Genomic DNA, 27,441 nt, shown 5'->3' with positions numbered 1-27,441 from the left:
GTAATTTTGCCAGTTATTACTTCATTGGCTGGAAAAAGTTACATGCATTACATTTCATGAAATATTCAGAGCATTGTTTTAGATTTGATTTACATAAAATTTATAAATTCTGTATTTGACCGGAATGCTATTTCAATAATAGCAAGATGATTAATTTTATTTGATTTAAAAAAAAATGAAAATGGTTATTTGAAGCTTTGGAACTCTGCTTAATTTTTCATAGAGATAAGGGGAAAAGATAACTGCTTACAGAAATAACAAACCATAATAAACTGTACTTTTAACATCTTGAGTTCAAGTACTGGTCAACTTGATCTAAAGTGCTATAAGGCAGTATTTTTTTTTTTTTAATGAACTTAGCTGATCTGAAACATCTGTTTCTCACCCTCCCTTTTCCTCCTCCTTCCCCCCACCACTCTCCCCTGAACATCAAAAATAATTAATAAAAATTATTCTGCCTTCATATTTTGTTAACCCTAATTCCATGAAAGTTACAATGCATGCAGCAAAGTCATTTGTGGAGGGACCCCAAAGGTCACTGTATCCCCAGCTTCTCTGACAGTTTAAGTTCATTCCACCACAATGTGGTCAAGTGGTTTTTTGGGGAGGTTTTTTTGTTGCTTTTTAAAATATTTTTGCAGTAGCAGCGTTTCGCTTGGTGTTTTTTTTTTGTTTGTTTTCCCCTTCCAATGACTATTTGACGTGTGTTCCTGTACGCAACATGCTGTTAAAATAATCCCAATAATCCCATGGTTAATTGTACATAGGACAAACACTTCTGAAGAAATAAAAACGGCTTCCTTACATTTAGGAACCCCACCTGTCCAGCCTGCTGACCAGCGTCGGGGCAGACAAGTTGGACAAACTCTTTCAGAGTCTCCTGAGGATGATAGCGGATTGCTGGGTGTGAGAAGTATGGCCCAGGCTGTTGAATAATGGGTGATGTTGGAAAATGAAGAGTCGATGGTGTTGCATGTGGACTTGCTATAGGAAAGAAAACAAAGACGTTATATAGAGCTTTGCCTTTGGAAAATAAAACAGTTTAAATCTACTGTAGTGTTACTTTGAGGTTTTTTTATTAAAGGTACAGTATCATTTATACAGCTCATCTTCACAATTAATATATTAGATCATATTGTGTCCTGCACTCGCTCCATCTAGATCCTGAAAGCAAACGGAGCCAGACATTTCGAAAGATTTTCTGTATTTTGAGTGGACACGTATATAAGAATCAGCAGTCCTTTGGGAAAGTGAAACCTATTCATCACCTTAAGAGCAGTCCTCATCAATCAGGCAATAAAAAAGTGTATTTGGGAGATTAGAGTTGATTTAATTGACATCTCGTATAACTTGGATTTGCACGCACGGATCCATTTTATATTGTACGATAAATGGTTGATAATTTAAAGATGGTCTAACGCTTCCTGTTGTTGGTATTTTTTTCTACCTCAGTTTAGGAACATTTATTTTAAGTAACATGTTTTCATCTAATGAACATGCGCAGAGAGGAAAGATCGTTCTGAAAATGACGTTTACATTTCTCCTGAATAACGTTAGGTTCAAATCTTCAGCAAGCCCCTGGCTTGCATTCAGGGATGAAGTTTAATTTGGTGAATTTATGGGCCAACAAGCCAGCTGGAAAATGTCCTACGGTGAAGGTGTCAAGGTGTAATGTACACGAGCCCATTGGCAATGACAGATTTTACCCTCAGCTGATTTCAGCAGAACCACAAGCACAGCTCAAGAGCCTTATGCTCTCCTACATTTACGCAGTACCTTTGTCCAGTTCCTTGGCCTTCAAGATATATGGGGTTGGACCCGTGTTAGCTAACAGGGCTTTCCACTGCTAGTTGCCACCACGAGGTAGCAACTGTTGCGTCTCACATCGCTCTGAATTTGCCCTCACGCTCCAAAATGAGAATTCGCTCCTCCTTTAGAAATACCAATTAATCTCGTGCACAAGCTCATCTGTAAATCATCATTAATTTTGCACCAAACAGTCATCGTTATCTCCCTGTAGCTCCCTTGGCATGCCATCCTAGTAATCTTTCAAGGGTGTCCATGTGCACATGGTGCACTTGTACACCACACATAACCAATTAGATAAAGGCAATGCAAGGGAGGTAATATCCTACAGAAACTCATGTGTTGGCTTTGAAGTAAGTTAAATATACAATAGGGGAAAAAAAAAAGCCTTTGGCACTTTTTTGAAAAATTGGAGAGGTGCAGTCAACTTGACTAAAATCAAATACAAATGAGCAAACACTCATCTCATGATGAATGTTAATGAAAACCCTCAGTGAAATAAAAGCTAAAATCTGCTTCTTAGTCTTGTTCATCGCCAGTTTAATAATACGACACTTTATTAATATTTTTTTTTCTTAAGCATTATTAAACCATTAGCAAACTCAGAGCCTGTAGAAGTGGATAAAACATGTACTCAGAGACAGCAGCAGGGAGACCTACTGTGTTATCCTGTAAACATTCTTTAAGGGTTGGCTGGGCAGCACTTCTATGCACTTCTTTCTCCACGACTGGGTAGGAATCCCTGCTTTGACACCAAGAGCTGCACTCCTGCCCGGGGTGCTGATAGGGGAGGAACATGAAGCTCTCATGTTTGCCATGAAAAGCTCCCCCGTATCCTTGTTAACCCCACGAGTCTGCCCTCCTTAATGCCATTTAAAATACAACAGAAAGAGAAACGCATAGTAAGTTGGACGAAAATACCACTGAGAGCAAGCATGGAGATGAGAAACTAAAAGCTAGCACACACAGCCTTCAGCTATCTCTGACCAAGGTGGATGTATATCCAGAGAAACTCTTCTGAAAGCATGAGCTGTACCTATTTTGTTACCGCTAGACCCTGCGGCATGTGGGCTGAACTGGAAAACCGTGTCTTCCCACAGCCGTGCTGGGTCTGCAACTTGGGAAAAGGAAACAAGAAGGGGCAGATCCCACACTCCTTGTTATGGAAATGTTGACAGTTATTCCATGGCCAAGGCAAACACATGTGTGCCCAGCCTGCTCAACCTGTCTGCACATCTGGGCTTATCTCTTGTTTTTCCACAAACCTACTTAATTATTTCTTATTCACTTTTAAGACAAATACTTTTGTTCTGAGTTTGCATCTTGAATTATAGTATATTTGAAAAGTCTTCAGATAAAGAATCCAAATCTTCAAAGGAAGAAATGAAGGCTGTTTTCCTGTCCCCAAACCTTTGGGAGAGGCTGTGACTTTGAAGTGTGCTATCAAAGGTAGAGATAATGTGGGATTCACCCTACTAAATGTGGAGCTCATTATCCTAGACTCAATGGAGAACTAAACAGAACAAATGGTGTCTAAGGAACTGTCCATCTCACCCAAAAATAGACCACTACCTTGGTCTAGACTTCACTGACCATGCCAACTGGCTCACCGGTGGATGTGAAGGTAGCCCAACCAGTACCAGCTCCGAGGTAGATACCTCCAGTCTACACAGGCACCTTCAGTTAGGTGAATTCCACCCAAAGCATCCGCCTCTGATCTCACTTACACCAACCCCTGAGGCGTAACTGCTTTATTGGCACTTACGTCATAGCCACTTCACGGGTATGAAGGTATCATCACCTTCTCCAGGAAGCAAGAGTCATTTTAGAGCTTGTCAAAATATTTTGCCACAAATATTAATCCAACTACAGTTGGTGGTGAGCATTTTGATGACTACAACAATTTTCACTGGCATACAACATATCTGTCCTCTTTTTCGATATTCTTCCTCTCTTTCTTTGTATCTCCTTCTGTAGTTTTTCTTTTTCTTGGATGCCACATGGAAGATGAAGGATGAAGATAAAAGTGAGAAATGAAAGTTTATGTGGCAAACATCTAATCAAGTAAAAACTAGGTTGGAAATTTTTAAACTTTTATTTAAAGCATTTGTCGGTGATCTTCCCAAAGAGAGAGGGGAAGAAAAACAAATGCAGAAATGACCAAAAATAACTTGGAAAGGTAAAATGATGCAAGAAGGAGAAAGTGTTTCCTCTTTGGACTCTTGGCCAACTCCTCGGCACAGCCTTGAAGGGCTTTCTGCCGACTGTGGGAAAGACTAGGGGGAAGGAAACAAGACTCAACAGGCATCAGTCTTCGGTCTGTGCCATATACTGAGACATAGGGTTCATTTTCTCAGAGCAGGTAGATTAGAATAAGAAGTAAAGAATGGAACAGGGATGTCTAAAACTCTTGGCTTTGCAGTCTCTGTCTGGGATAGACCACACTTCTCACGTGGCAAAAGGAAGGGCTGTTTGATAAGAGGAAGAATCTACTACTGCTAAACTCATCCACATTACAAATATGCTTGTTTTATATGGGAGAAAGAGAATTATATGCTAAAGTCTAAAAACTGCTGGCCCAGATAAAGACCATTATTCCGATAATGGCCTTTCAAACAAGTTCTGACTGCAGAACGCAACCGCGTTTCCAAATATATGGATCCTCACAAACGTTTTCAATCAATTAAAAGACGTGAGGTAGTGGAGCAGGTTGCTGTTTTCCCTGTTTGCCTTTAAAAGGGACAAGTGACCATGGACAAGCCCCTTCAGTCATGAATTTTAAAAACGCTTAATAAAAATTATGAAGTCATTGCTTCGGAAACCACGCCTAGAGTGAGGAAAATTTTCCTGTGCATGATAAGGGGCTATTACTACTCAGGTGCTTCAGATGGGATATTACAAGTCTCAATCAGTGACTGTAAATTCTTTGAGATCTTCAAATGGAAGATAAAATAGGTCTTTGCCTATTATTTATTTACTTATTGACTTATTATTTATGTATCCCTAAGCAGCTCCATGCTGCCAAACCGTATTTCTCTTGGCGTCTTACAGCCTGTGACATTTATATTTTATTATTGACCTCACTAAATGAAATAAAACACAAGTTCTACAACCTATGAAAATATGTGTATTCCAGATCAGAACTTCACTTCTACCTGCTGTAGGTATGGAGGAGTCGGACTATCTGGTATTATTAATTCTGTTATTTGTGTGGGGGAGTTGAAGGCAGGAATTATCCTTCCATCTCAAGGCAAGCATAAATATTTCAAAGCACACATGATTCTAATTCCATTGAAGCTCATCTGAAACATCCCAGACTTTTTATTGAAAATGAGATGATAACGTATGGTGGCCTGCAATAGATATACCAGTATTTTAAAACTACTGCTGTTGGGCCAAGTAATTATGCAGTACAGCTGTTGCGTGCTACGCTGGATTTTTTAGTGTTTTATGAGTTCATGGTGCTGTGCACTACAAAAGTAAGAGGATTTTTCAGAACGCTGAATTCAAACATCTGATAATGCAAGTCTGTCTCGTCTTTTCCCTTCTTGATTTGTAGTAGCCAGTTATAAAGTAAGTAACCAACAAAATAAGTTGCATTCATTGATGAAGTTTGTACTTGGCATGTCTAAGGCAAATGAAGAGGAGCTAAAATTGTGAATCCTATTGAACTGAGTTATCTGATAATAAAGAATCAGTTAATTTGAAACAGGTTATAGTTTTCTTCGGGTATTTAGCCCCTTCTCAGGCCCTTCTCCAGGAACATGGGAGCAGTCCCAACAAAGACACTCGGGATCCTTTCTCCCAGAGAGCGCTCAGCAATGCGGTGAAGGGACTTGGCAATCGCACCTGTGCTGCTCAGGCACAGCCCAACGTATGGGAGAGACCCATTGATCCATCCACCTTCCATCTCCTCTTTCAAAAAGCCTTGCCAGTCCCTTCAAATCCAGATGACTGGATGGAATTTCTTTCTTCATCAAGCCTTTGAAAGGGTCATGTAGCGTTGCTCTTCTGCCGCTCGGGAAGAGCCTACTCTCACCCTACGCTCTCACCTGCTTGAAGAAGTAGTGGGCTGAGGAATTTTAACAGTGGATTGGCTTCATGGGGGCACAACACTCAGATACCTCCTCTATAAAGTGATAATTAAGTTTACTAATAGCTCATTAAACATTGATCAATCTTCCTAGAAATAGTAACATTATAATCGTAATGAAACAGGAACATTTTTATCAGCTTGTTTTTGAGGCCGTTGTAATTGGCTTCATTACAATTAAGAAAGTATTTTTTTAAAAGTCATTTCCCTGGAAATGTTATAGAACAGTTTGTTCTGCTGGATATTTCCACTTCAGGCTTCTAAGTTGCTTTAACTCCCTGCGTGCTGTAATCTTTCTCCTCGCATTTAAGCGATGCAAGTGCCCGTTCAAATTATGCAAGATGTATCCCACCCTTTGTACCCCAAAGGTACTTATTCTGAAAATTGACCATATTAGAGTACTAATTGGCTAAGCCACCATGCTAGCTGATGCGAAATGCTTTCAAACACCATGAAACAGCTGTGTTTATCGGAAATATGAAGAGTGACTTTTTAATAAGGAGATCTGGCAATAATCCAAATTTGTTGAAAGGAACTTACACTTCTGTGTATAATACAATACAAGAGGTAAAGAATAGAAGCCTAAAACAATAGCTTTAAGCCCACAGATTTTTGTGATGAAAGCTGTTACCCAAACAAGAAAAAAATAATTAAGAAACTCGGGCTGGGATTTGCAGAGGTCCTGGGAGAATTCATTAGCTGCTTTTGAATTTCAATGGGAGCTGCATCCCCGTAACTCTTTCAAAGGTTTCTGAATGTCCCCAGTTTTTCTTACTGCCCATTAGGAATAGACTTTTGGGTGATAAATGTAGAGAAGTCTCTTATTCAGGTTAGCAAGGACTAACCTCTACTTAAATACAGAGCTGCTGAGGGCAGGACTAACCCCTCCTAGGATCGTCCTTTTGAAGGGAATTCAGATCACTGGAAAACTTAAGCATTGCTTAAGTCTCATAATGGTGCAAAGGGGCTGTTTAGTAACAGGCCTGTCAGGTCCACGGATGAGCTAAATTCAAACCGATCCTGCCTTGCATTCCCATTTGCAGTGACAAGGCTGGGCAATCATGGGGTGGGAGATCAAAACTGAGGGTGAAATTTAGGTATCGCTGACACTTATTTCCATGTTAGGTGGGCAAATGTAGATGAAACATTCCTAATATAAGCAGCCGACCAACACAAGAGATGTACAAATACCCTAAACATGAGGGATGAAGGATCTGTTCCTGCCCACAGACATCCAAAAGAAGGACTGAATTGCAGAATATCCATCTCTCAGCTCCAGAAGTCAAGTGCAGGTGGTACTTTCAGCACTGCTGAAAAAACAGAGCTGTGGGATCTCCAAGTCAGGGCTGGCCATCAGCCCCTTTTTGCTGCTCTGAGGACCAGAGTGGTACAAGGCACCTGCACCCTTTGTTCAGGTATTTTCTTTCCGTAAGAGATTTTGCATTAGCGAGTGGGAGGCAGAAGGATATTTGCCAAGGCCCACGGAGTTCCTAGCAAAAGGAAAATATGCTTAAAGCTGTGTTTGGGCACAGGGTTTATTGGTGTACTCTGTATTCTTGAGTATTACAGGCTGCTTCTGAAAACCTGTAGAGCTCAACTGAGTGCTGGTTCCAGACTCTGGCACAGGCAGGGGGCCAGTTAAGTTAGCTATTTTGAACAGATTGTTTTAAAACATGTCAAAATTCCTCTGCCTTTGGGAGATCTGAATCCTACAGAACTGATTACATTGGTACAGAAATAAAAATCGCACCTACAGAAAGCACTCCTCCCTTCCAAGACCATAGCTAGAGGTCAAAAAATCCTAATTTAACCTATGTGCAGAATTCCTACTTCACATCAAATGCTGGCAGCTTTTGCATATCATTATTGTTTTTAATACACATGATGTATTCCCATATATGAGATAAAAACTAGTGCTAGGAGAATATATCATGTCTTTCTTATAATGAAATGCAGTTGATAAGTTTACAATAGAAATGTAAATTCTCTTAAAAAACATAGTCTTTATGTGTGTGATGATATAATTCTGCTTCGATACTAAAAAGGGCATGGTAATGGAATCTGTGACTTAGGAGTGATATATTGCTGTTAAGTTAATAGGACTCCACATTCCCATTTCTAATATCAGTGTTTTTTTCCCCTTTCATTCTGTAGATGGTAAGCTGATACTACATAAACATTGTTAAAGCTATAGTTCCACGCTACAGTAATTCACTTAACTTTAACATGATTTATGGTTCTGTCAATAGAGGAGGTTGAAAATCCAGAGCTCTGATGCTTAAACATGGGTTCCATATTTAAAGCAATAATGTGCTTTTTGTGTGTGTCTGAAGCTAGGAGAATTTAGCATAAAGCAGAGATAAAAATATAATAGTTCACTGCTCTGTCTAAAGCATATAGTTTAACTTCGCGGATACATTGAAGAGAGCAAAGACACTGAACACAGAATAGTACAAGTATGGGTGGAAACACTTTGTTTCTGCCGCACTCGATTTTTGTACTATTTTTTAGGGATGCATGAAATCCTATTAGTATTTTTAACACTTCTCTTTTTCCATTCTTTTGCTCAGTTAGATCAGCTCCTTTTGTCAGGATGAGTTTAAATCTGGGTCCACTGTGTTAATCACCCCCCATTCTTCTTTCTGGCACCTACCCTCCAGGCATTTTGCCTCTTTAGGAGATTAAGCGACCAAGTCATCTTGTTGCTCTAACGTGTCCTCGCTAGAGCAACATATTAACACAACTCCTCTGCGAAAGAGCCCTCTTTAGAAGTTTGCTGCAGGGATGACAAATTAACCCAGCATGGTGTCCCACACATCTATCTCAGTACAAATTATTAGTGTAATAGAGCTTTTAGTTATGCATTTATCTAGTAATTATTGAACAGTTATACAAAACGAAGCTGAGCAATCATGGCCCTTTATGAGGGAATCTCAGTGGGTGGTCTTACAGTTAATCTAGGATAGGACTGTCTAAGCGGTTCACTCACACACAAATTAGCTGAACAGCCTGCTCCTTTAAATATTTCCTATGTCACAGTCTAACTCTTTACAATACAACAAAGGTAGAGTTTTAATTACACGGTTCCTGACTTTTGTTTAGCTCAAGATTTAACCATTTCCAAGCCTTCCTCTCTGCCTGGGATATGGGAGGGGATGGCAGTTTGGGCAGGGCACCTCCTCATTGCTAAACCCTGACCTTGAGGCCATCTGTTTGGAAACTGTTTCTCCTTCAGCATCACCTCCTGTTGAAGGGAGTGGAGAAAATCAAAATCATCACCTACACCAGTCAGCTACCCTGACGCTGTAAAACCGGACCGTTGTTTTTTTGCCGTCACACAGGCGGCACTCACCCGTTGGTCAGCGTTTTGCTATTTACGGTTTCGACTCAGCTTTCTTACCCTTGCGGAGTGGCTCTCTCTCCTCTTTCCGCTGTCTTACATCACCATCCCCTGATGGGAGGGGTCTGTATCGGAAGGAAGCCACACCGCTTTGTTTTTTGTCAAAATTCAAAGGGAAGTAGAAGGTTACGTTAGTCTGCCAGCTGACAGCATTGAGGAGCAGCCGCAGAGAGTTCTACGGAATAGGATATTACAAAACGTCCTTTTGCACTGCGTAGCTCTGGAGTGAGTTAGCAGGAATTATCACTTTGAGTTGCCTGAAACCGGCTGACAGGACAGCTACCACGCACTGATATTTCCGTCACCCTGCGGAGAATTTCGATAGAGAAGGGCACAGTGTCTTCCCAGATAGTGACACAAAGTTTTCTGCCACTCTGGCATGAACAGAGAGTACTATCCCGCAGAGTTTCCCTCGTTGGCCTTGTCCTGATAAAAATCTCAATGGCAATGCTTATTATGGAGGAAATGAATATAATGGAAACCACTCCACTAGTTGACTTTCATCCCTTCTTCTCTTTCTGCTCACACACCCACTTCCTTGGGTTCTTCCCTTTGTGCTGTATTTGTTTCTTGTAATTGTGTTTCTCCTTCATTTATCTTCCTAACATACCATCTCATTCTTACTCATTTTTTTATTATTTTTTTTTATTTCCTTGCCTTTTCTTCCTTGCTTTTTGGCTTGCAGGATCTATGCTGTCATATTCTGTGGAAATGCTTGAATGCTCTGCAGCCCAGGCTTCTGTATATCCTTGGTTTACAAGATCATGGTCAATTTAACGTTTCAGCCAGCTCCAGATATAAAGTCACTAGAGTGTAAGTAGCAATACATGGAAGCCTAAAACCACTTATGTAAATACTGCTGTCACCCACAGCATTTCAATCCTTCACTGTCTGGTAAAGAGTTCAAGTGGGCTAATGTCTGGGAAACTTTGAGAGGCGGCAGCAACACATGCTGGCTTTGCAACGCTGGAGTGCCGGGGTGAGCTACGCTGACCACCAAATAATCTAACTTGCAGGGAACAAAAGTACGCTGCGTAGGAGATAGGGATCTAACTGCTTGAATTTTCAAGGCTTGGAAATAAATTCTAAAACTGATAGTGATGTTAAAGCCACCCTATAGGTGATCAATTTACCATCTGCCAGACACTGAATCCTAACCACACTGGTCCAGAGAAGACATATGGTGCATTCATAGAGTCATGCCCAAAAAACTGCCATCATCAAGTGAGGCTCCATGAATCACTTTGCTAGCTTATCACCAAAGAAACTTGGATCTTGCCACCATCTGTTGGAACTACTGAGGAGTCATGCATTCCTGTGCCAGCACTCACTGCACATCTGGTCCTTTGGTCAGCCAGCTCAGATCCTCGCTGCTGGCTACTGCCCAGCTGGGTTGAGCACTGGCAGCAGCACCAATGCAGAGAGGAAACTAGTGCACAGCCTTCTGCAACACGGTGCGGTACAGATAATTTCGCGAGAACAGAGGTTGCCCAGCTGGTTCATTGAATGGAGCACCTTAGAGCTAAGAAATCCTCTTAAGGATCTGCTCCTCCTCCAAGTTTGGCTTCCAAAATGACACAAAAGGGCACTCAGTATCCTGGGGTACCCCAGCATAAGATGTGAGCTATGTTCTAAGGAATGTTGGGAAGCGTGTGAAAGAGTCAGGAATATTCCTGAGAAGTTATAAATCACTCATTGTCAATGACAACACCTGCCATGAATAGTCTACAGCTTCTTCTCTGCTGTCTATTCTGATCGTGTTTTACAAATGCATCTCATATACACATCCAAGTGATAAAGTTGCACGTATGAACATCAGAAGGAGATTGAACCTTCTTGTAATCTTTCACTTGGCTGAGGAGCTCACTCTGATGATGACCTACTTACTCATGTCTTTCCTTTGCCTGAAATACTGCTCCAGACTGAAGATTAAATCCTGCTCTTGCTTTTCTGAAGACCACTCAGCATGACCTCCCACTGACCATTTACATAACACCTATATATCCAAAGAGAATCACAGAATGTTAGGGGTTGGGAGGGACCTCAAAAGGACCTCATCTAGTCATCTAGATCATCTAGAGAATGCAACACGTGTGTATCACAATTATATCCACATCACTTCTTCCAAAATGTCCAAGACCCAGTGACTAAGGGTGTGTATGATTTGCTCAAAGATTATATCCTCTTACATGATTGCATTACACTCTTTATGTTGCCACTTTCGATACCTGAAAAGCTTCTCTCTTCTGCTTACTGTCCCAAAGTACACTGGAGGCAATGGCATCAAGAATAAAGCTGGATTTGCAGAAAATAATCCGTCTCAGTACAGTACCCTTTACTAACAAGAATGATTGTTGTTGAAGAGAAATAAACACAGCCCAGTGTGCTGTGGAAGAAGAATACTGAAGAGGAATGTTCCAAAAGAACAAAGAATGAAGTCTGGAACAAGATTCTTCCAGGATGATGACACTTAAAGAATCCACGGATGGATTCAAATGGATTTTTTTTTTCCTGAAGGTCCACAAGACTTTGTTTGTGAACAAGCATAAAACAGAAGAAGCTTCTAAATGGTGTTGTAGAAGAACAGTTTTGCTTAACCTGTTAGGAAAAATGGCGATTAGAAAGTCTGTTACTTTTCTTACGGAGTTAGTAAAGCCATCTCCTTCCAAACAAACAATATTTGGGAACTCTAATCATTGTATTTGCTCTTTAGAATTCTGGCTGTCTTTGAATGTTCTTCTCACACAGCTGATGCAAATCCCCCAGTGCACAGAAAAAGTCTTGTGAAAACAGACTGTAGATGAGATTTAAACAAGACCTCACCACTGATGCATTTCCTCTCTCAACCATACAAAAATCCAGAATCCAGAGGGCCTAAACAGGGGCAGAGAGAGGCATTTGATGATCTTAAAAAATAAGTGTGAGGAAAAACACAGCTAAATACAGAAAAGCCTATTAAGTAATCAATCAACAACTCCAATCTAAAAGGCTGAACTTCTAAAGGATAGGAATTCAGAGTCAGCCGATGTGCACTGAATATAATGTTAATGGAACATTCACATTATTCACACTTATATCACAAATTATCAAAGCTTTTAGAAGAAGATATATTTGCCAGATAGCTCAGATCCAAATGTCAAGAGAAATCTGTACAGAACTTAGATGCTTAAATTTCTTCTGAGGATGTCGGTGTGTGTCTAAGAGTAACAGATAATTTTTATGGAATTAACCACAACAAATCTAACTACAATAAGTAGTTTTAACAAAGCACAAAAAAACCCTCATGAAATGCAATTCTGACCTCACTTCAACTTAGTGCAATTCCACCACTTTACACTGCATCACCTGAACTCTGCAGACAAAGAGGCTCCTCCTGGTTTTTGCTGCCCTCAGTAAAACCACACTAACGCCAAAGAGACACATCGAAATAATTTCTAGTACAAATTGCTAATATGCCTTCACCATTCGACCAATTCCATAATAATTCTCCTCTAAGTGAGACAAAATTTCATAGCAGAAAGAAACATGTCACAACCATTCATTCCTATTTTTACATCTTCCAAAGAGGTTTGCCAGAAGAATCCTTCGTGAATGCCCGGGTGAGTTCCTTTTCAAATGTGAACGGAACATTGCGTTTAGTTTTCTAGGTTAAATGCAAACGCATCTTTCTAACAAAATCGTGTAAGCACATCTAGACCCAGAGGACAGCTCTTTCACTCGGGAAGTCAGTCAGAAGAGCACCGTGAAGAAAACCAGACAAAGCATTGCAGGAAGCAACTTCAAAGGAGTCCCCTAACAAGGCGGCTCTTCAGCACCCTGGTACCAACACCACGAGCACTGAGTGACTGGCAGAGAAATAAAGCTGTAGCAGTTCAAAAGTGAGAGATGGGTCCCTGTCTCGAGCAGCTAGAGTGAATCTATGTTGTGAATGGACACAAGCAGAAGGCACTCTCTGTAACACATTCTGTCCCTTTCCCCACCCTCTTCAAACAAAACCCCAAGCCCCCAGAAACCAGGAGTTGCCTCTTTGGGCACTGTTGAATGGTCATCAGGAGTTTTTTTTTTTACCAAGCAGCCCAGCCTAGCAAAACCAAACGCAGGTCTTTGACCATTAAAACCTCCAGGTTATCAGGCTTCGGAAGCACAGGCTCTCCCTAGGTGGGTCACACGTGGCGAGGACTTTCCGTGGGATGGACAGCGGGTGCCGTGGCTAACGTTTAAGCTGCCTGGGGGCTCTTGGGTTACGCCTCACCTCTGGGTCCTGTAATGACAGGTCGATGGTGCTGTGTGAAAGCCGTTCCAAGGGAGGAGGTCTGCGAAGGCGAGGGACTGCTGAAACCAGACTTCTCTGACTTCTTTAATGTATTTTCCTGGCAAGAATGATTGATAAGTGCAATTTAATAATGCTAGGTCATGGAACGACAGCCTATGCATTGTGAAAGTGGGTGCAGAAGCAGCTAGATAAACTTAAAGGACAAATTAAATGGAACACAATGGCAAGCTGAAAGCTCACTTTCATTTGTGATCTTTTTTTGAGGCAGAAGCAGCCATGGTTTGCTCTGAGCAATGCGCACTAAAAGGCAGCCATATTTTTCTTTTAAATCTGAAATATGGATATGATGCAGCGCATTATTGCTACTGAAACCTACTCTGCTTTATTTTTAGAAATCTGTAATAGCTGGAGCATTTGGATTTTTACAGGCTTTTTATGAGTTCTGTCTTTCACTCACTGGTTTAGTAGATTATTTCAAATGGATCTTTTAAATGTGCTCCACGACTCAAGGCACAACTAGAGAATGAAGTTTTCTTGAATTCGAGCTCTGCCTCTCCTTACTCTCTTGACTTCAAAGGTATTTGAAAGTAGTATATTTATGTGGCTCCCTTTTGCTTTCAAACTTTTTTAAAGGGTGAATGGTATTTGGGTCTTGATATTAGAAGCCACGCTGGAATTATTTCAGAGTTGTTACTATGCCCTTGAACTATATCAAAGGCTTCCAATGAAAATCAAGAGCTAAGTTGCCATCGGGTGGAACCTCTCCCGTGGACAGGCAGAAACGGCATAAGGCTAACACAACCGGTTTGGTGTACTCCGTAAGAATAACTCCTCTTGATATTGCATCAAGCCTGTGGCCCCAAAGAAATTAGTGCAATGGATATATTGCAACAGGCTCTTAAAATCCGAGCCTTTTCTGCACACGATTTATGCTTGGACAAAAGAATATTACAGCACATAGATAAAGAATAAATAAATAAAGTATGTGCATATTATTCTCTGTATTTTTATAGTTCTAGAGGCATATGGGTATTCTGATTAGCTGCACAAACTCTGAAAACATGCCATTTCCAGTACATTAGACATTTTGCATATCCGTAGGGATACAGCAAAAACAAAGGTGCAGAATAGTTGAGGTTTCAGGTGCAAAAGCAAAATATGAGATAATGTGGAAGTTGAACTTCCACTAGCAAAGTCATTCAATGCTGTTCAACTCTGTATTTTACAGAATTTAATTGTTAAAAAGCAGAGAGGTCTGTACATTATTATCTCTGGACAATATTATTAACTTTTTTTTATTTAATAACCCTAGTTTTATAGTCCCTGGGATGTTGATTGCGATATGCAGGAGCCTTCTTGCACTTTATATGCTGCACTGCTGGGGTCTTAATGGTTTCAGTGAGGTTTTGCAGTTTGTATTTCAGAAAGTTAAATAAAGTAAGGGAGTGGACAGAGTTGCGGTGTGTTATACTTGCAGCTCTCTGTCTCAAAACTGGAGTTGGCAAAAGGAGTTGGTTCAGTTTGAGTGTGGGAGCGAAAAGGAGACTAACCTAAGGGATTTCAATGAAATATTTCAATGCAGCCTGCTGAATTCCTGCTCAAATGGCATCTTGGGTTGCAGTTTAGTTACTGCTCTGCTTTTGAGTGTCCATATTCACAAGGATACTCAAAAGAAGTAGTGGTGCAGTTGAACCAGATTTTCTTACAATGGAGGAACTGGGGATGGAATCACCAGCCCGGAGCACAAAGTCAAGGGTCAGTGGCAGCATTTGTGCACATGTTGTGGGCACATCTCCTCCGTGCTGGGCTGTGGAAGGAGTTAGCTTCACCTCCCAGAAAGGTTTTAACGTTGCAGGCTCTAAGTGCAAAATGTCACGGGCAGCACAAGTGACTGTCACAGGAAAATACAGCTCCGTGGGAGCAGCTCTAGCTGCGAGGTCGCGCAGCACGCCTGCGTGGAGGCACAAGGCTCCGCGGGCAGGTGAGGGCTGGGCAGCCCGTGAGCGGAGGTCCAGGAGGGGACACGAGTACCTGTGCCCTGGGCGAGTAACAGGGCGGGTGGAAGGAGCAAGATCTCAAAGTGTATGCACCGCAGGATTCGGCTGGCTTGTGGACTCCCTGCTTTCTCCCATCACTTCTAGCTGCACGCCCTCTTTGGGGTTGTGGGAAAGATGATAAAGCTTCTGAGAAAGTGAAAGAGGCTGTTCTTTTACCCCTGTGCTAAAAAACCTGCTTAAGTCATCTAAACCATGGTAGGGTGAAGGGGCAGAGAGAGCAGTGGAATACAGTTTAAAGCTGAAGCAAGTTCAAGCGTCCGAACACTGGAGCTTGAGGGGCTACAACAAAGCTGAGACAAATGACCTTGCACTGTGGCAATGCTGAGCAGCGTCATGTTCACACCGGGATGGGTTTTACAAGGTCAAGGCAGTTGCTTTCACACGAAAACCAGAGATTTTAATGTAACACTGCATTGTAAAATTGAGTAGAGAGACAAATTAAAGCGCTGATAATTGGTTGCTACTTTTGTTATATTTGTTTGTTAGCATCGCTTTGATTGGCACTATTATCCCTACTTTGCTTCTTCTATTTATTTCAGGGTATTCTGAAATGTATTGGTTTGGAACAGTCCAACTCTACCATGTTTTTATTTTGTTTGAGGTTTGTAATGACACATTTTATTTTGAGTGATCATATCCATCAGATCTCAAGACAAAAATGGCTGCTTCCTAGTTCAGAAGAATATGCAAACAGGAGCTTAATTACATCACTTAATATTGACCAAGAGAAAGAATAAGATGAGCTTGCCAGCTCATTTCCAAAGCATGTTTTGTCCTTTAAGAGGGAAGGGTATGACAGAAAGTTAGGCAGTGCAAAGCAATTAGCATCATTCACATTTTATGTTGCGCTAGCGTGGTGCTCTAGCAGCAAAATTCAAACATTCTTTGAATGGGTTAATAAAAGAAGAAATACAGTCGGCATGCAAGAAAAAGGTTTCCAAGAACAAGCCAAAATATGTCCCATTCTTCTAAATTTATCACAGCCATGTCACATTATCCTTGAGACTGCCAGGAATGTCAATTTTTTTGCAATTTAAAAAAAATATCTCATTTAGCACCATATGTTTGGTTAATGTGCCTGATATATCCTGCGTATTCTTTAGTCCATCCATTTCTAATACTCATTTTCTTGTGGTTTTTTTTTTTTCCCCCTTGCTAAGCCATATGTTACAATGCCGGTTATTCTATCGAAGCTCCTTTCAGGAGCCGAGAGTGAGAGCGAAGGAACTCCGGTTTAAGCACCCAGAAAAATCTGAAGTTGATACTACAAGTCTTACTCTTAGGTAAGTGGCCTCAGTGCTTTGGGTTAGCATTGTCGGTGCCCGGTGCCTACAAAAATCAGGCCACCTACGAGATGGCACGGTGTAGAGCAACGACTGTGAGGCAGGAGCTAAGATAAATGCCTAAATACGGAATTAGGTGTTTAATTTTTGGCACCCACGTTTGAGACTCTTGGCTAGTTTTAAAGGTCTTCTGTTTCGTACCTAATGAGTTTTAACACATTTAGTGGTCCCCAGGCTGCAGCTTCCCCTCCTGCGTTGCTCAGGAATGCAGGAAATTAAAGAAGTTAAAAGTGAAGCTACCCCAGGCAGAGCCCAGGGAGGATGCCGCTGCCTTGCACGGCTTTCCTCAGCATTTTTCCTCAAGAGCTAACGGATATCGGGGACCACTGCCCTGAAGACCTGATTTCAGCACTTCACGTGGCCCCAAGGAAGGGGTAGTGCCAGCTCAAAAGGACACCTCCGAGTCCCGACTCTCGTCTGTCTCCTCTCTGGTACACAGCAGCAACAAATTACAATATCCCCCAACCGGTCTCAGCTGCGCTGGCCGGTGAAGAGGGAATGGAGCCAAGGATCCTCCCCGTTCCCTGCCTCTTTCCATCCATCTGCTCCAAGCAAGGAATAAACAAGAACAGCCAGAACACAACGGCTGGGTAACCCAGGTGGGGTTTAAAAGTGTTTCTTACGATTCTGTGTGTAGGACTGTTGTCCAAATCACAGGCACACCTGGCACTTCTAGGAAACCCAGATTTCCTAATTCAGGTCTGAGTCTCCTCTGAATGTTATTTAGAGTGCAAGAGAAGAAAATCAGACTTAGTCTATTTCCATCTCATGGCAGCTTTTAACTATAGAATAAATGGAAAAGTTAATTGCTAAATAAAAAAGAAAATAAAGAGATTTGTGGCATAAAACACAGATGGAAGTCTGAGTGGGTGTGTTACTTTAACTTACTGTGCTGGTGTTCATGTGATTCTGTAAGTATACATATGCCAAACATATATGGTCTTAGCCTGCTCCCATTAACATGAATCTGTTTTGTTTGGGTTTTTTTGGTCACTGGACAGAGGGAATCAGATCAAAGACCACGATGGTGCTAAATGGAACAAGATGTGTACTTTTCGTATTTTTTTCCAAAAGGAAATATTAATTTGACATTGGTTTTTCAGTTGGAAAAGAATTTTAATTGCGCTACACAATAAGCAGAAAATTCAGACAACAATAATCTTGAAACTGTTAGCAGCATTATATTTCTATCAAGGAATCCATGTGCCTTTTCAACATTAGAGCTTTCTGAATTTTCATTAATTTGGCATTTCCCTAAACACACGAGTTATTTTGTTCATTCCACATCATGCATCACACCCTTCTGCTCAATGCATAATGCAAGCGTAAATGGGATCCTTGTCCTTCAGAGACTCTGGTTACTGGAGCCATTGCACGGATGTTGAAGTCCCGCAGTAAGACTTTTCCAAAACTCTGCACTTCGCAAACCTCCAGCCCAAGTTTAATCAGTGAATGCACAGGAATACTTCATGTTCCTCATCTTCTAAGGGGCACTGGAGCATTGTGATGGTTTTAATTCCTCTACCTCCTTACGTTTGCCAGTACTAGAAACGCACCACATAAGAGTCTTCCTTGAGTACAGCTAAAGATCTTCAAATTTTCATGTATGAGGCTGATATATAATTAAATGGACCAGAAAATGATGCATGAGAGTTGAATGCACAGATCCTTCCCGGAACAAATAAAAATCTATGAACCTATTCCCCATATACCTACACACCTTACTAACCGAGGTACCGAAATTAGGATTAACTTTGGTGGAGTGAATGGAGTCACAGCAGTGCAAGAGGAGAACGATTCCCCTTCTCTCCAAATTTACGGCTACATCTGTATCTATATCTGTATCCCCATCCAATTTCACTTCATTAATTGCTAACATTCTGACTGCACACGTTTTAAACAATTGGTAGACCAGCTAACATTCATCTCCAAAGACGACTTCTGGATAAATCCCCCAGTGTTCCCAGTATCTCTCTGCCACTGGATTCTTGATGGAGATTTCATAACAAAAGCTACAAAAGAAATATGGTCTGGATCTTCATTCTCAAGGGACACCATGAAAAGGAATCACGGAAGCTCAAATATTACCAGGTGGAACATGAACTCAACAACATGCAGAACAAATAGATGATGCGGAAAAACAAGCTGGCTGCTAAAGAAAAAAAAACAACAAACACCACGATATATAGGAAGAATTTCTCAAGGAATTTTCATCCTCCTATGCAAATTATTCAAGCAATTTCACCGAAATCGGTATCACCAGAAATGCTGATTAGCTGTTTTGGGTTTTTTTTTTTCCTGGGGAATTCTTAATTTCAAGCTTCTTGCAGTTTTGATGGCTACGATGCTGTCAGTCATAGTAAGTCTGTTCTACTCAGTGCTGAGCAAACTTTGTCATCAGCTGCAATACAATCACGCTAACTGCCATCCATTAGTTTGCTGTATTAGTCGCTCCAGTATACGCAAAATACAACGCAGATGGAAATTCACTCATCCTAATGAAGTGCTCTTTAGTTTCTACGTTCTGAATGGATACTTGCACCCCTGGTTGTGGGCTGAGCTACCGCGATCGCTGATTAACTACCTGCCAGCGAGCACCTCGCTTCACAACGCCACATCCAGCTTAATAAACACCGAATTTACAGAAGAAAAGCAAAAGCTCCCCCTCTATCCACTTATCGAGCTACTGCATATGCATCAGCAACACGCACAACCTCGGAACTCGCCGTCTGACAGATCATCAGGAAAACAGAGCTAATCTATCCGTACCCATCAACATCGTATCATAGGTGACTGCCAGGTACTTAAGGAGCTATCCAAAAGAAATGTCACAACTCTTTTTCAAGACACCACAAAAGAAATGTTCCAAATAAAATAAAGCAAATGCGCGGACAAGTAAATGAGCCAAAGAACTTAATAAAAAGAGATTGATTAAAATGAGGACCGGAATGTTCAAAAAGGGCTGAGAGAGAGAGGTGCCAAAGGCGCATTAAACGGATTCAATGGCTTCAGGTTTTAAATGTTTTTGTATTACTCAGCAATTTTTAGCCTAAAATGATAATTCAAGTCAAAATCAAAATTCTGATGTCACTTAGGAAAAAGAAGGTTGAAACTTCTCCTTTGCAAATGAGCACCGCTCCGTTTACAAAGGAGAAATATTTGTTTATGCTGATGGAAAATCTGCCCTACAGAATCTGAAAAGCAAGCACTACAATATTCACCATTATTTTAAAAGCCCATGCCATTAAAATCTGCCTTAAATTGTTTGGTGCAATGTTCCCATCAGGTGTATTACCTTATCTGCTTGTATCTATGTTTTAGAGAACTATCTGGATTATTTTAGATCTCTTTAAGTTAGCCTTCATTTCTGCTTTGTCACCCAAGTGGTTCTTTCAATAACTAATAAACTAGCAATCAACATATTACCAATTTCTTCAAAATACAATTTCACGAGTTTTGTATTTAAAAACTTTAAGGAGAAGTGTAATAAACAGTTCAATAGCAGTTCAAGTTTCCCTTTGATTTAATGTTAGTTTCAGTATCATTTTGCATTGTATAAATATGCAAGAATTTCATAAGAAGAAAAAAAAAGTCTAATGACGTCTTTAGACATCTCATCTAAAATTCATGACTACGTTTGTTTCGTTTCAAATGTTATTTGAGAGTTTTTCAGCACACTTGGCAGATTAGATATAGCAGCAGGGACAAACTGCAGCCATCCATAGGAGAATATACCTTTATGTGGGTGCTTTGGGGATGGAACATCTATAGCTGTAAGGCAAAAGATGCCATCATAAATTTGGATGGCATTTACAAAGCCCTCTAAAAAGTCTTTGCATATGATTATAGCTGAGGTATGATATTTTTGCAAGTAAAAGACCCAGAATAGATTTATGTTTCAACTATATCTTCCTGAGATGCATATGGATGCTAAATTGCAAGTGATACCAAAGGGAATTTTAGTAACTGAAGAGGATGGAGTTGAATTTTCTTTGTTGTTTTTTTTTTTTTTTTTTAAAATTTCTCAAAAAATCATTTATTCATTATTTGCATGTCATCAAAAGATCACTGTCTGTCCAAGCTATATATAACAGTGATGGCTGCTGGACGCTGAAGGCATGAGATGGAGATGGGTAAATATGCAGATTTTTTTGACCTGTGACCTCAGTTACTGCATGGTAATGTTTTCAAACGACTTTTATGATGACAGGACTAAGTTTGGTGCTAATATTGGTTTTGAAGACTTAATCGGTGTACACTGCTATTGAACATATGTTTTAATTAATAAAAGAGCTGCGGTCAGGATTGAAAATGTCTCAGGTAATTTACCACGTACTGTAAAATCACCCGATTTCTGCACAATTTGAGGTGAAGAGTTTATACGTTATTCCAGAGAAAGAAAGAGTTGCAAACTGAATTCATGTGTATTGTACCAAACTGCAATGGATTTATAATTTGACAGGTCAAGAGTGTACTCACGGAGCTGTTATGCATTGCTATCCAGCGGTTCTTGGTATTTTTACCATATGACTGCCCAGGTTTTGACAGTCACAGGACTCAACAGTCACCTCATTTCTCCATAACACACAAAATAATTTGTAGCTGACCTACAGCTGCTATGCTCTTTTAGTGGAAATTGTCCGTTGCCAGTTGTATGCTGGCGAGCGCCCGCCGCAATGGCACTATGGACCTGCTTGGAGACTTAAACCCACTTGCCAACAGAGCAGCTCTCGGGCAGGTGGTATCAGAGACGTGAAATTGGCCTCATCTTCCTGCATCCCCAATAGCTTTAGGATTCCGGGAGGAATAAAGAATACCCCCACCCTGGGAAAAAAAAAAAAATCAAACGTTCCCATTGCAGCGAAGGCAGAGCACAGCAGTTTGGCTTCGGCATCATTTCCAGAGGAGCCGTGTACGACCGTGCTGCCCGCAGGTCCGCTCATCTGATCTGCCCAATGCCTCTTGCATCTCCTGAGCGGTTTAAACCACGGCTGACGGAGAAAGGCAGAGGTCTTGCAGGGAAAACGACCCCACAGGTTTCATAAAAACAGGCATAGGAAGGGCAGAGGTCCCTCGAGTGCTGTCACTCCGGCGTGAGCTCTTTCCTCACCAGATACCAGAGAATCCACACGAGAGGGACACCTGGTACACCCCCCCCCCCCCCAACCCAAAACGTCTGTGCACCGAGAACAAGAGCATTGGCATTGTTTGAATAAGCACACCCACCATGTAGTGCTCCGCGGTGTTCGGGGTTTCTTAGATATCCTGATTTTATAAAAAGAAAGTAAAAGAAGAAAAAAGAAACAAGGTGAGAGAGAACACTATCATATTTTGTAGCAAGCAGGATACTGTGTGAAATCTTGGCCCAGTGAAGTAATCGAGGGCAAGCTCTCAGTTTGCTTAAGGGAAAACTTAGGAGCAAATGGTAAAATTACCCAAATACCACATTGCAGAAAATGGGTGCATTTGGGTTCAATTAAGCTGTAAAAAGGAAAATGGCACTTTAGCTTACAAAAATGAAGGGACAGAGGGAGCCATTGGAAGCAACTTTACAAGATTTGTATGCGTGAGGATGCTGCTTCACTGGACCAAGAAAGCTACAGTATGGGACAGGATTTTGCTTTTATTAGACACTTTGCTAGATAGCTTTGTCGAACCTCAGAAACTGCTGCTCTGGCATTATGAAATAAACCTACATAACTTGATCTCATGAGCGTAGGAACACAGAAAAATAGCCATGCCAAATCAGATTACAGGGATCCACCTAGCCCAGTATCCTTTCTCTGACAGTGGTAACTAATGGACACCTGGAAAAGAGTAAAAGAGCAGGGAAAGCATACAGTGATAATTCCCCAACACACTCTCCCAGCCTCCAATGATTTGTGATTCAAGGACTTCTAGGACAAAGTTGAAATCACTGTATCAAAGATACTCGAATCCAAATGCACAGATTTACACCCCCCTCCTCCCCTTGTTTGGATTTCTACCCCCAGGAGATTGCTACTAGTCACACAAAAAAAGGTTTCACAGTTTGGTGCTGGCAAGTCCAGTGTTCTTGCCACTAACTCTGAATGAGCTAACAGCTTTCAAGCCCAATGACGTTATGTGCATAAGAGCATCCAACACTTTTTCCTACGTAAAAAAAAAAAGTGACATGTGTGTTGAGGTGCTCTCAGTGTATATACTTTGGGAGGTTTTATATTTTCTTTAAAAAAAAGAAAGAAAAGAAAAGCAAGAATCTGGCTGTAAATTGATATTAACATTTTTCAGTATATGTGTAAAACACATGTTTCAGAAGAATAGAAGAGAGAAACTGTCACTCACTGGGAAGCTTTAGAGCTATCTGGCTCCCTGGGAAACTGCATGCAACTATTCTGGTGTCCAAGGGTTTGACCAGTGAGTTTCCTCTCCCTGCAAAGAATGAATGCAGAAGTAATAGAAAGTCTGAGGGGGAAGATTTTAGCAAACGGCTAAAAGATAGTCCTATTCTGTCCACTCCAGCGGGTAGGATGCAGGTGGCGGTGGTGGAAGAAACAGGGCAGGAAAGGAGAGGAGCCCACCTTCCCCTCCCAGCAGCTGGCACAGAGAAGGGCAGGAGGCTGACCCAGGAGAGACTCGCCCGCTTGCAGCTCGGCCCTCCAAAATCCCTTGGCGATGCTGCGCTGAGACGCAACGACGCCGACAGGTCATCGCGGTCCCAGCGCTGCTGCACAACGTCAGGATGTTCTGCTCTGGTTATCTGGGCTCTCGCTGAGACTCCCTTTCAGACCGGAGCTCACCGGCGCTCTGTGATTGCAACTACACTCGGTGATTGAAACTTCGTGTGCCGGGGCGGCCAAGCTTGATTAATGCCGCTACCAGTAATGTAAGAAAAAAATCCCGTATGCCCCAACGGGAGCGGTGACTTACTAAAGCATCGTGCGTAATTTACTACCCATTTTGCAGGGGAAGTTTTCCCCGAAGTTCTACTTTTCGAATCGAATTGGTGCCTACGTTTTACTTCGTTCAGAAAAAGAATCAGAAAAAGTAGGGGGTCTTCAAAAAAAAAAAAAAAGAAAAAAACCCCCAAGCTTACCCTTACATTTTGGATGGCGTATTGACTTTATAAGAGTGTAAAGGCAGCAGTGATATACTAGGGAGCCTCTATAACTTTACTTAAAGCAAAAATTCGAAAGTGATCGAAAAGTTTTATAGAGGAGAGCAGAAATATAATTTTAAGCCTCTTAAAATTGCCTGAACTGTGAAATCAAGTAATGAACACTAGAAAAGGATCTGTCAGCTGGAATCAAAGCTTAGACTAGTCAGCACTTTCTTCCTAAACCTTATTATGGCAAAGATTTTTCATCTCTGCACTCTGTTCATCCCAACAAATAAACCGACTTGACCTCCACCTGTTACTCGGTGAAGTCTGCTGTCATCTTGCACTAAACCCTTTTCTTTTCCTTCAAAGCCCTCTGCACCACTGAGAAGGTGGGAAGACACAGCTGTGTGCTGATTCAAGTTGATACCAGCTCATAACCAAACAGCATTTCACAGTACAAATTACAAGAAACAGAGGAGGGGGGTGGGGGGAAAGGGGGGAAAAAAAAAAAAAAAAGAAGAAAAAATGTAGTGCCAATGAAATCTGGAAGGGGGCAACATTTTTCATCAATTCAACAATGAGATTTTCATGGAAAGAAGTCTTTCTTTTTTATTTTTTTTCAGTGATATTACGAACTAGCATTTGAGGCAAGAAATAGTTTGCTTATGCCATAACAATGAACCTGTGCTAACACCACTCAGAAGAACTGAAGAACGTTAACGGAAGCTATTTGTGTTTCTTTTATATTTCGTAAGTTGAATGCATTAACTGTTTCAAAGAGGTTCAGCTCCAAGCGCCTGTAGGTTTCTAGTCTCAGAAACAAGTCGCGGCTATATAATGTAACAAAGCTAAATAAAAAAAAAATAAAAATATTATGGAACACAGAACAGCAAGGTAAGTCATGGGGGAAACCGTATAGCTATAGCAGTCACTTCGTCAAATATATCATCATGACACAACCATGTAAGAAGCTTTCTAATACAAAGACATATCAGAAAAAGCCGTTTCATATAAAGTTGGACTTCTCTGGGTGATTAATGCTACGTTCAACAAAGGAGACAGTGTCTGTCTAATTACATTAAATACTTATCTTCTAGGGATTGGCAGGGTGTTTCTGCTCAATGTCACTTTTCATGACAATGTAATGATAGATCCGTTTACTTACCAGTGCCATTAGCAAAAATTGTACTGTTTTCTCAACTGCCCTCATATCACAAAAATATTTGATTAACACACTGCAGCTTATCTAATACTCTAAGCAACATATTCGGCATAGTTTTCTCTCTATTACAAGAACAAGATTACAGCTTGTAAAAATTTTATTGCACTCACACAAAAATAAATGGATAATGTGTGATACAATTCAACTATCTTATTAGTTCACAAAACAGGTTTATTTTAATTATATTAACTTGTACTGAAAATATTGAGATTTGGGCGGGGGAAACAAGCAAACAAACAAAGTCAGTACTCTCGGGTACTACTTCCCATCCAGTCTTTAGTTATTATTTCCTTTTCATTTCAGCACATCTTTTGAAACTTTTAATACCTTAGGGGAGGAAAAAAAGAGGCAAAAATAAAAGCAAAAAAAAAAAAAGCACTTTCATTCCTTTTCTGAAAAATAGATCTGGCCATCTCCCAATTCTTTAAAATTCACCACATCGTGAACTGACTCTTCAAAGTCATGCTACTGTGCCAACATATAAAGAACAATAAACCTCTGGAAGAATGTACACAGCGAAGGCAGTTTATAGAGTAACAAGATAATTTCATCAACCTATATTGAAGAGAAAGGCTGTGATATAGCATTCTAGCAGTATATATCAGCTACCTGATATTTACTAACAAGGTTAAACTACTATCTGTTTGTCTCAGCACTCTTCATAATTCACTTTTTAATGGATGGACAGGAAAAGTCAGCAGTGTATGGCACAGATCATTTTCGAAATAGGACAAGACAGCTCACGGCAGTATCTATTTCAAAACACACTCCGTCTTTTCCATGCGATCGCATCAAAAGTCTATCCTTAGCAACTACAGTACTTCAAATCTACTCATAAATCCTTTGAGGGCTCGATTTCAATTTCTAAGTAAAATGGCAAATTTGAAAAACAATCCTGAGGAGAAGGCGTCACCGTCAACTGGTGCCATGTAGAGAGCATCGCTTCTCATCTTCTTGGGACCTTGTGCCTGCCTGCACGGGAGAAGGCGCACGGGAGCGTGAGGAGTTGGGACATCAATCCCATTTTGCTACAGCTCCTCATATGCTGCAAGAACGAAATGGCAGCAAGAATGTACCCAAATCGACTCGTATCAGGCACAACTCGACATGGCAACACAGAATTAACCAAAACTGGCTTCTCAAATCCCTCGCGAGGGACTCCTGTGGTGAGAGGGTCACGCTGTGGCCAACTGCCACATCTGACTCTCCGAATTAATGATGGATTTAGGATACTCGTTCCCTGAGCCGCGAGGGTTCGGGGTGTGTCTGCAATTATCAAGATATAAGTCTGACACACATTATCCTTCTATCAATGTCATTTCCCTTAGTAGCCAACAGATTATCAGCAGCTTTGTGATATTCCAGGTGTCAAAAGAAGAATCAGAACCACAACAATGGCACAAACAAAGGGACAAAAGACGGGATACGTGTTTCTGAGCCCTGCATATCAATTTAATATGTGCAGCTGACAATGATGCAAATGTCCTCGGGAGCGAGGCAGCAAGATCCGTGCCCAAACATACACACACCACCGTCAGCAAGATGGCAGGGAACAGAAGCAGTAGGATTCCCAGCCCAGGACACATGCCTCAGCAGGCAAAGCAACCCAACGAAACAATCCTCTGGTTGGGGAGAATTTTGGAAGCACCTGATATGGAAAAGGGCCCTAAACAAGCCAGATGGTACTTTTAGCTGGCAGCAGAAAGTAGGAGACAGCCAAAAACATTACAGCATTTCCCCAAGAGGCCAGCGAATCGATTTTTAACCATTTTCTTGCAAAGTGGTGCCATGAATATAAAAAATAATGTTTCTGCGCATTTTTAAATCACTAATTTTATGAACGACATGCTTAAGAAGGCAACAACTGGAAGAGATGAGCAAGCAATGGATTTTCCCTTTCCCAGGATGGGCGTACATTTGACATCAGGTTTCTGTTCAGCCACTGCCACTGTTTACTCTGCATTAAGTGCCAGTTTTTGTTCAGGGTTTTCCATAAAACATTAAAAGGAAAAATCCTGCGATAGCAGAGAATCGTAGAATCACAGAATTGTAGAATCATAGAATACCAGGTTGGAAGGGACCCCAAGGACCATCCGGTCCAACCTTTCTTGGCAAAAGCAACAGAAATAGCATTCTAAAATCACAACAGCACAATAGTTCACAGAA

The 27,441-nt window shown here is 41.1% G+C and overlaps 1 protein-coding gene across 1 annotated transcript in view; it reads right to left on the bottom strand.

Annotated features, from left to right (window-relative positions):
• Nucleotides 1-27,441, bottom strand: part of NFIA (nuclear factor I/A) — a gene marked incomplete at its 5' end in the record, with an annotated part of 110,236 nt that overhangs the window by 32,393 nt on the left and 50,402 nt on the right. The window contains one exon of the mRNA XM_009865195.1: nucleotides 821-984. Coding sequence (XP_009863497.1) covers nucleotides 821-984 — 164 coding nt within the window. The remainder of the gene's footprint in view (nucleotides 1-820; nucleotides 985-27,441) is intronic.

Source organism: Apaloderma vittatum, unplaced genomic scaffold (assembly GCF_000703405.1).
Source record: "Apaloderma vittatum isolate BGI_N311 unplaced genomic scaffold, ASM70340v1 scaffold24402, whole genome shotgun sequence".
Classification (NCBI taxonomy): Eukaryota; Metazoa; Chordata; class Aves; order Trogoniformes; family Trogonidae; genus Apaloderma; species Apaloderma vittatum.
This window is presented reverse-complemented; position numbering and strand designations above follow the sequence as displayed.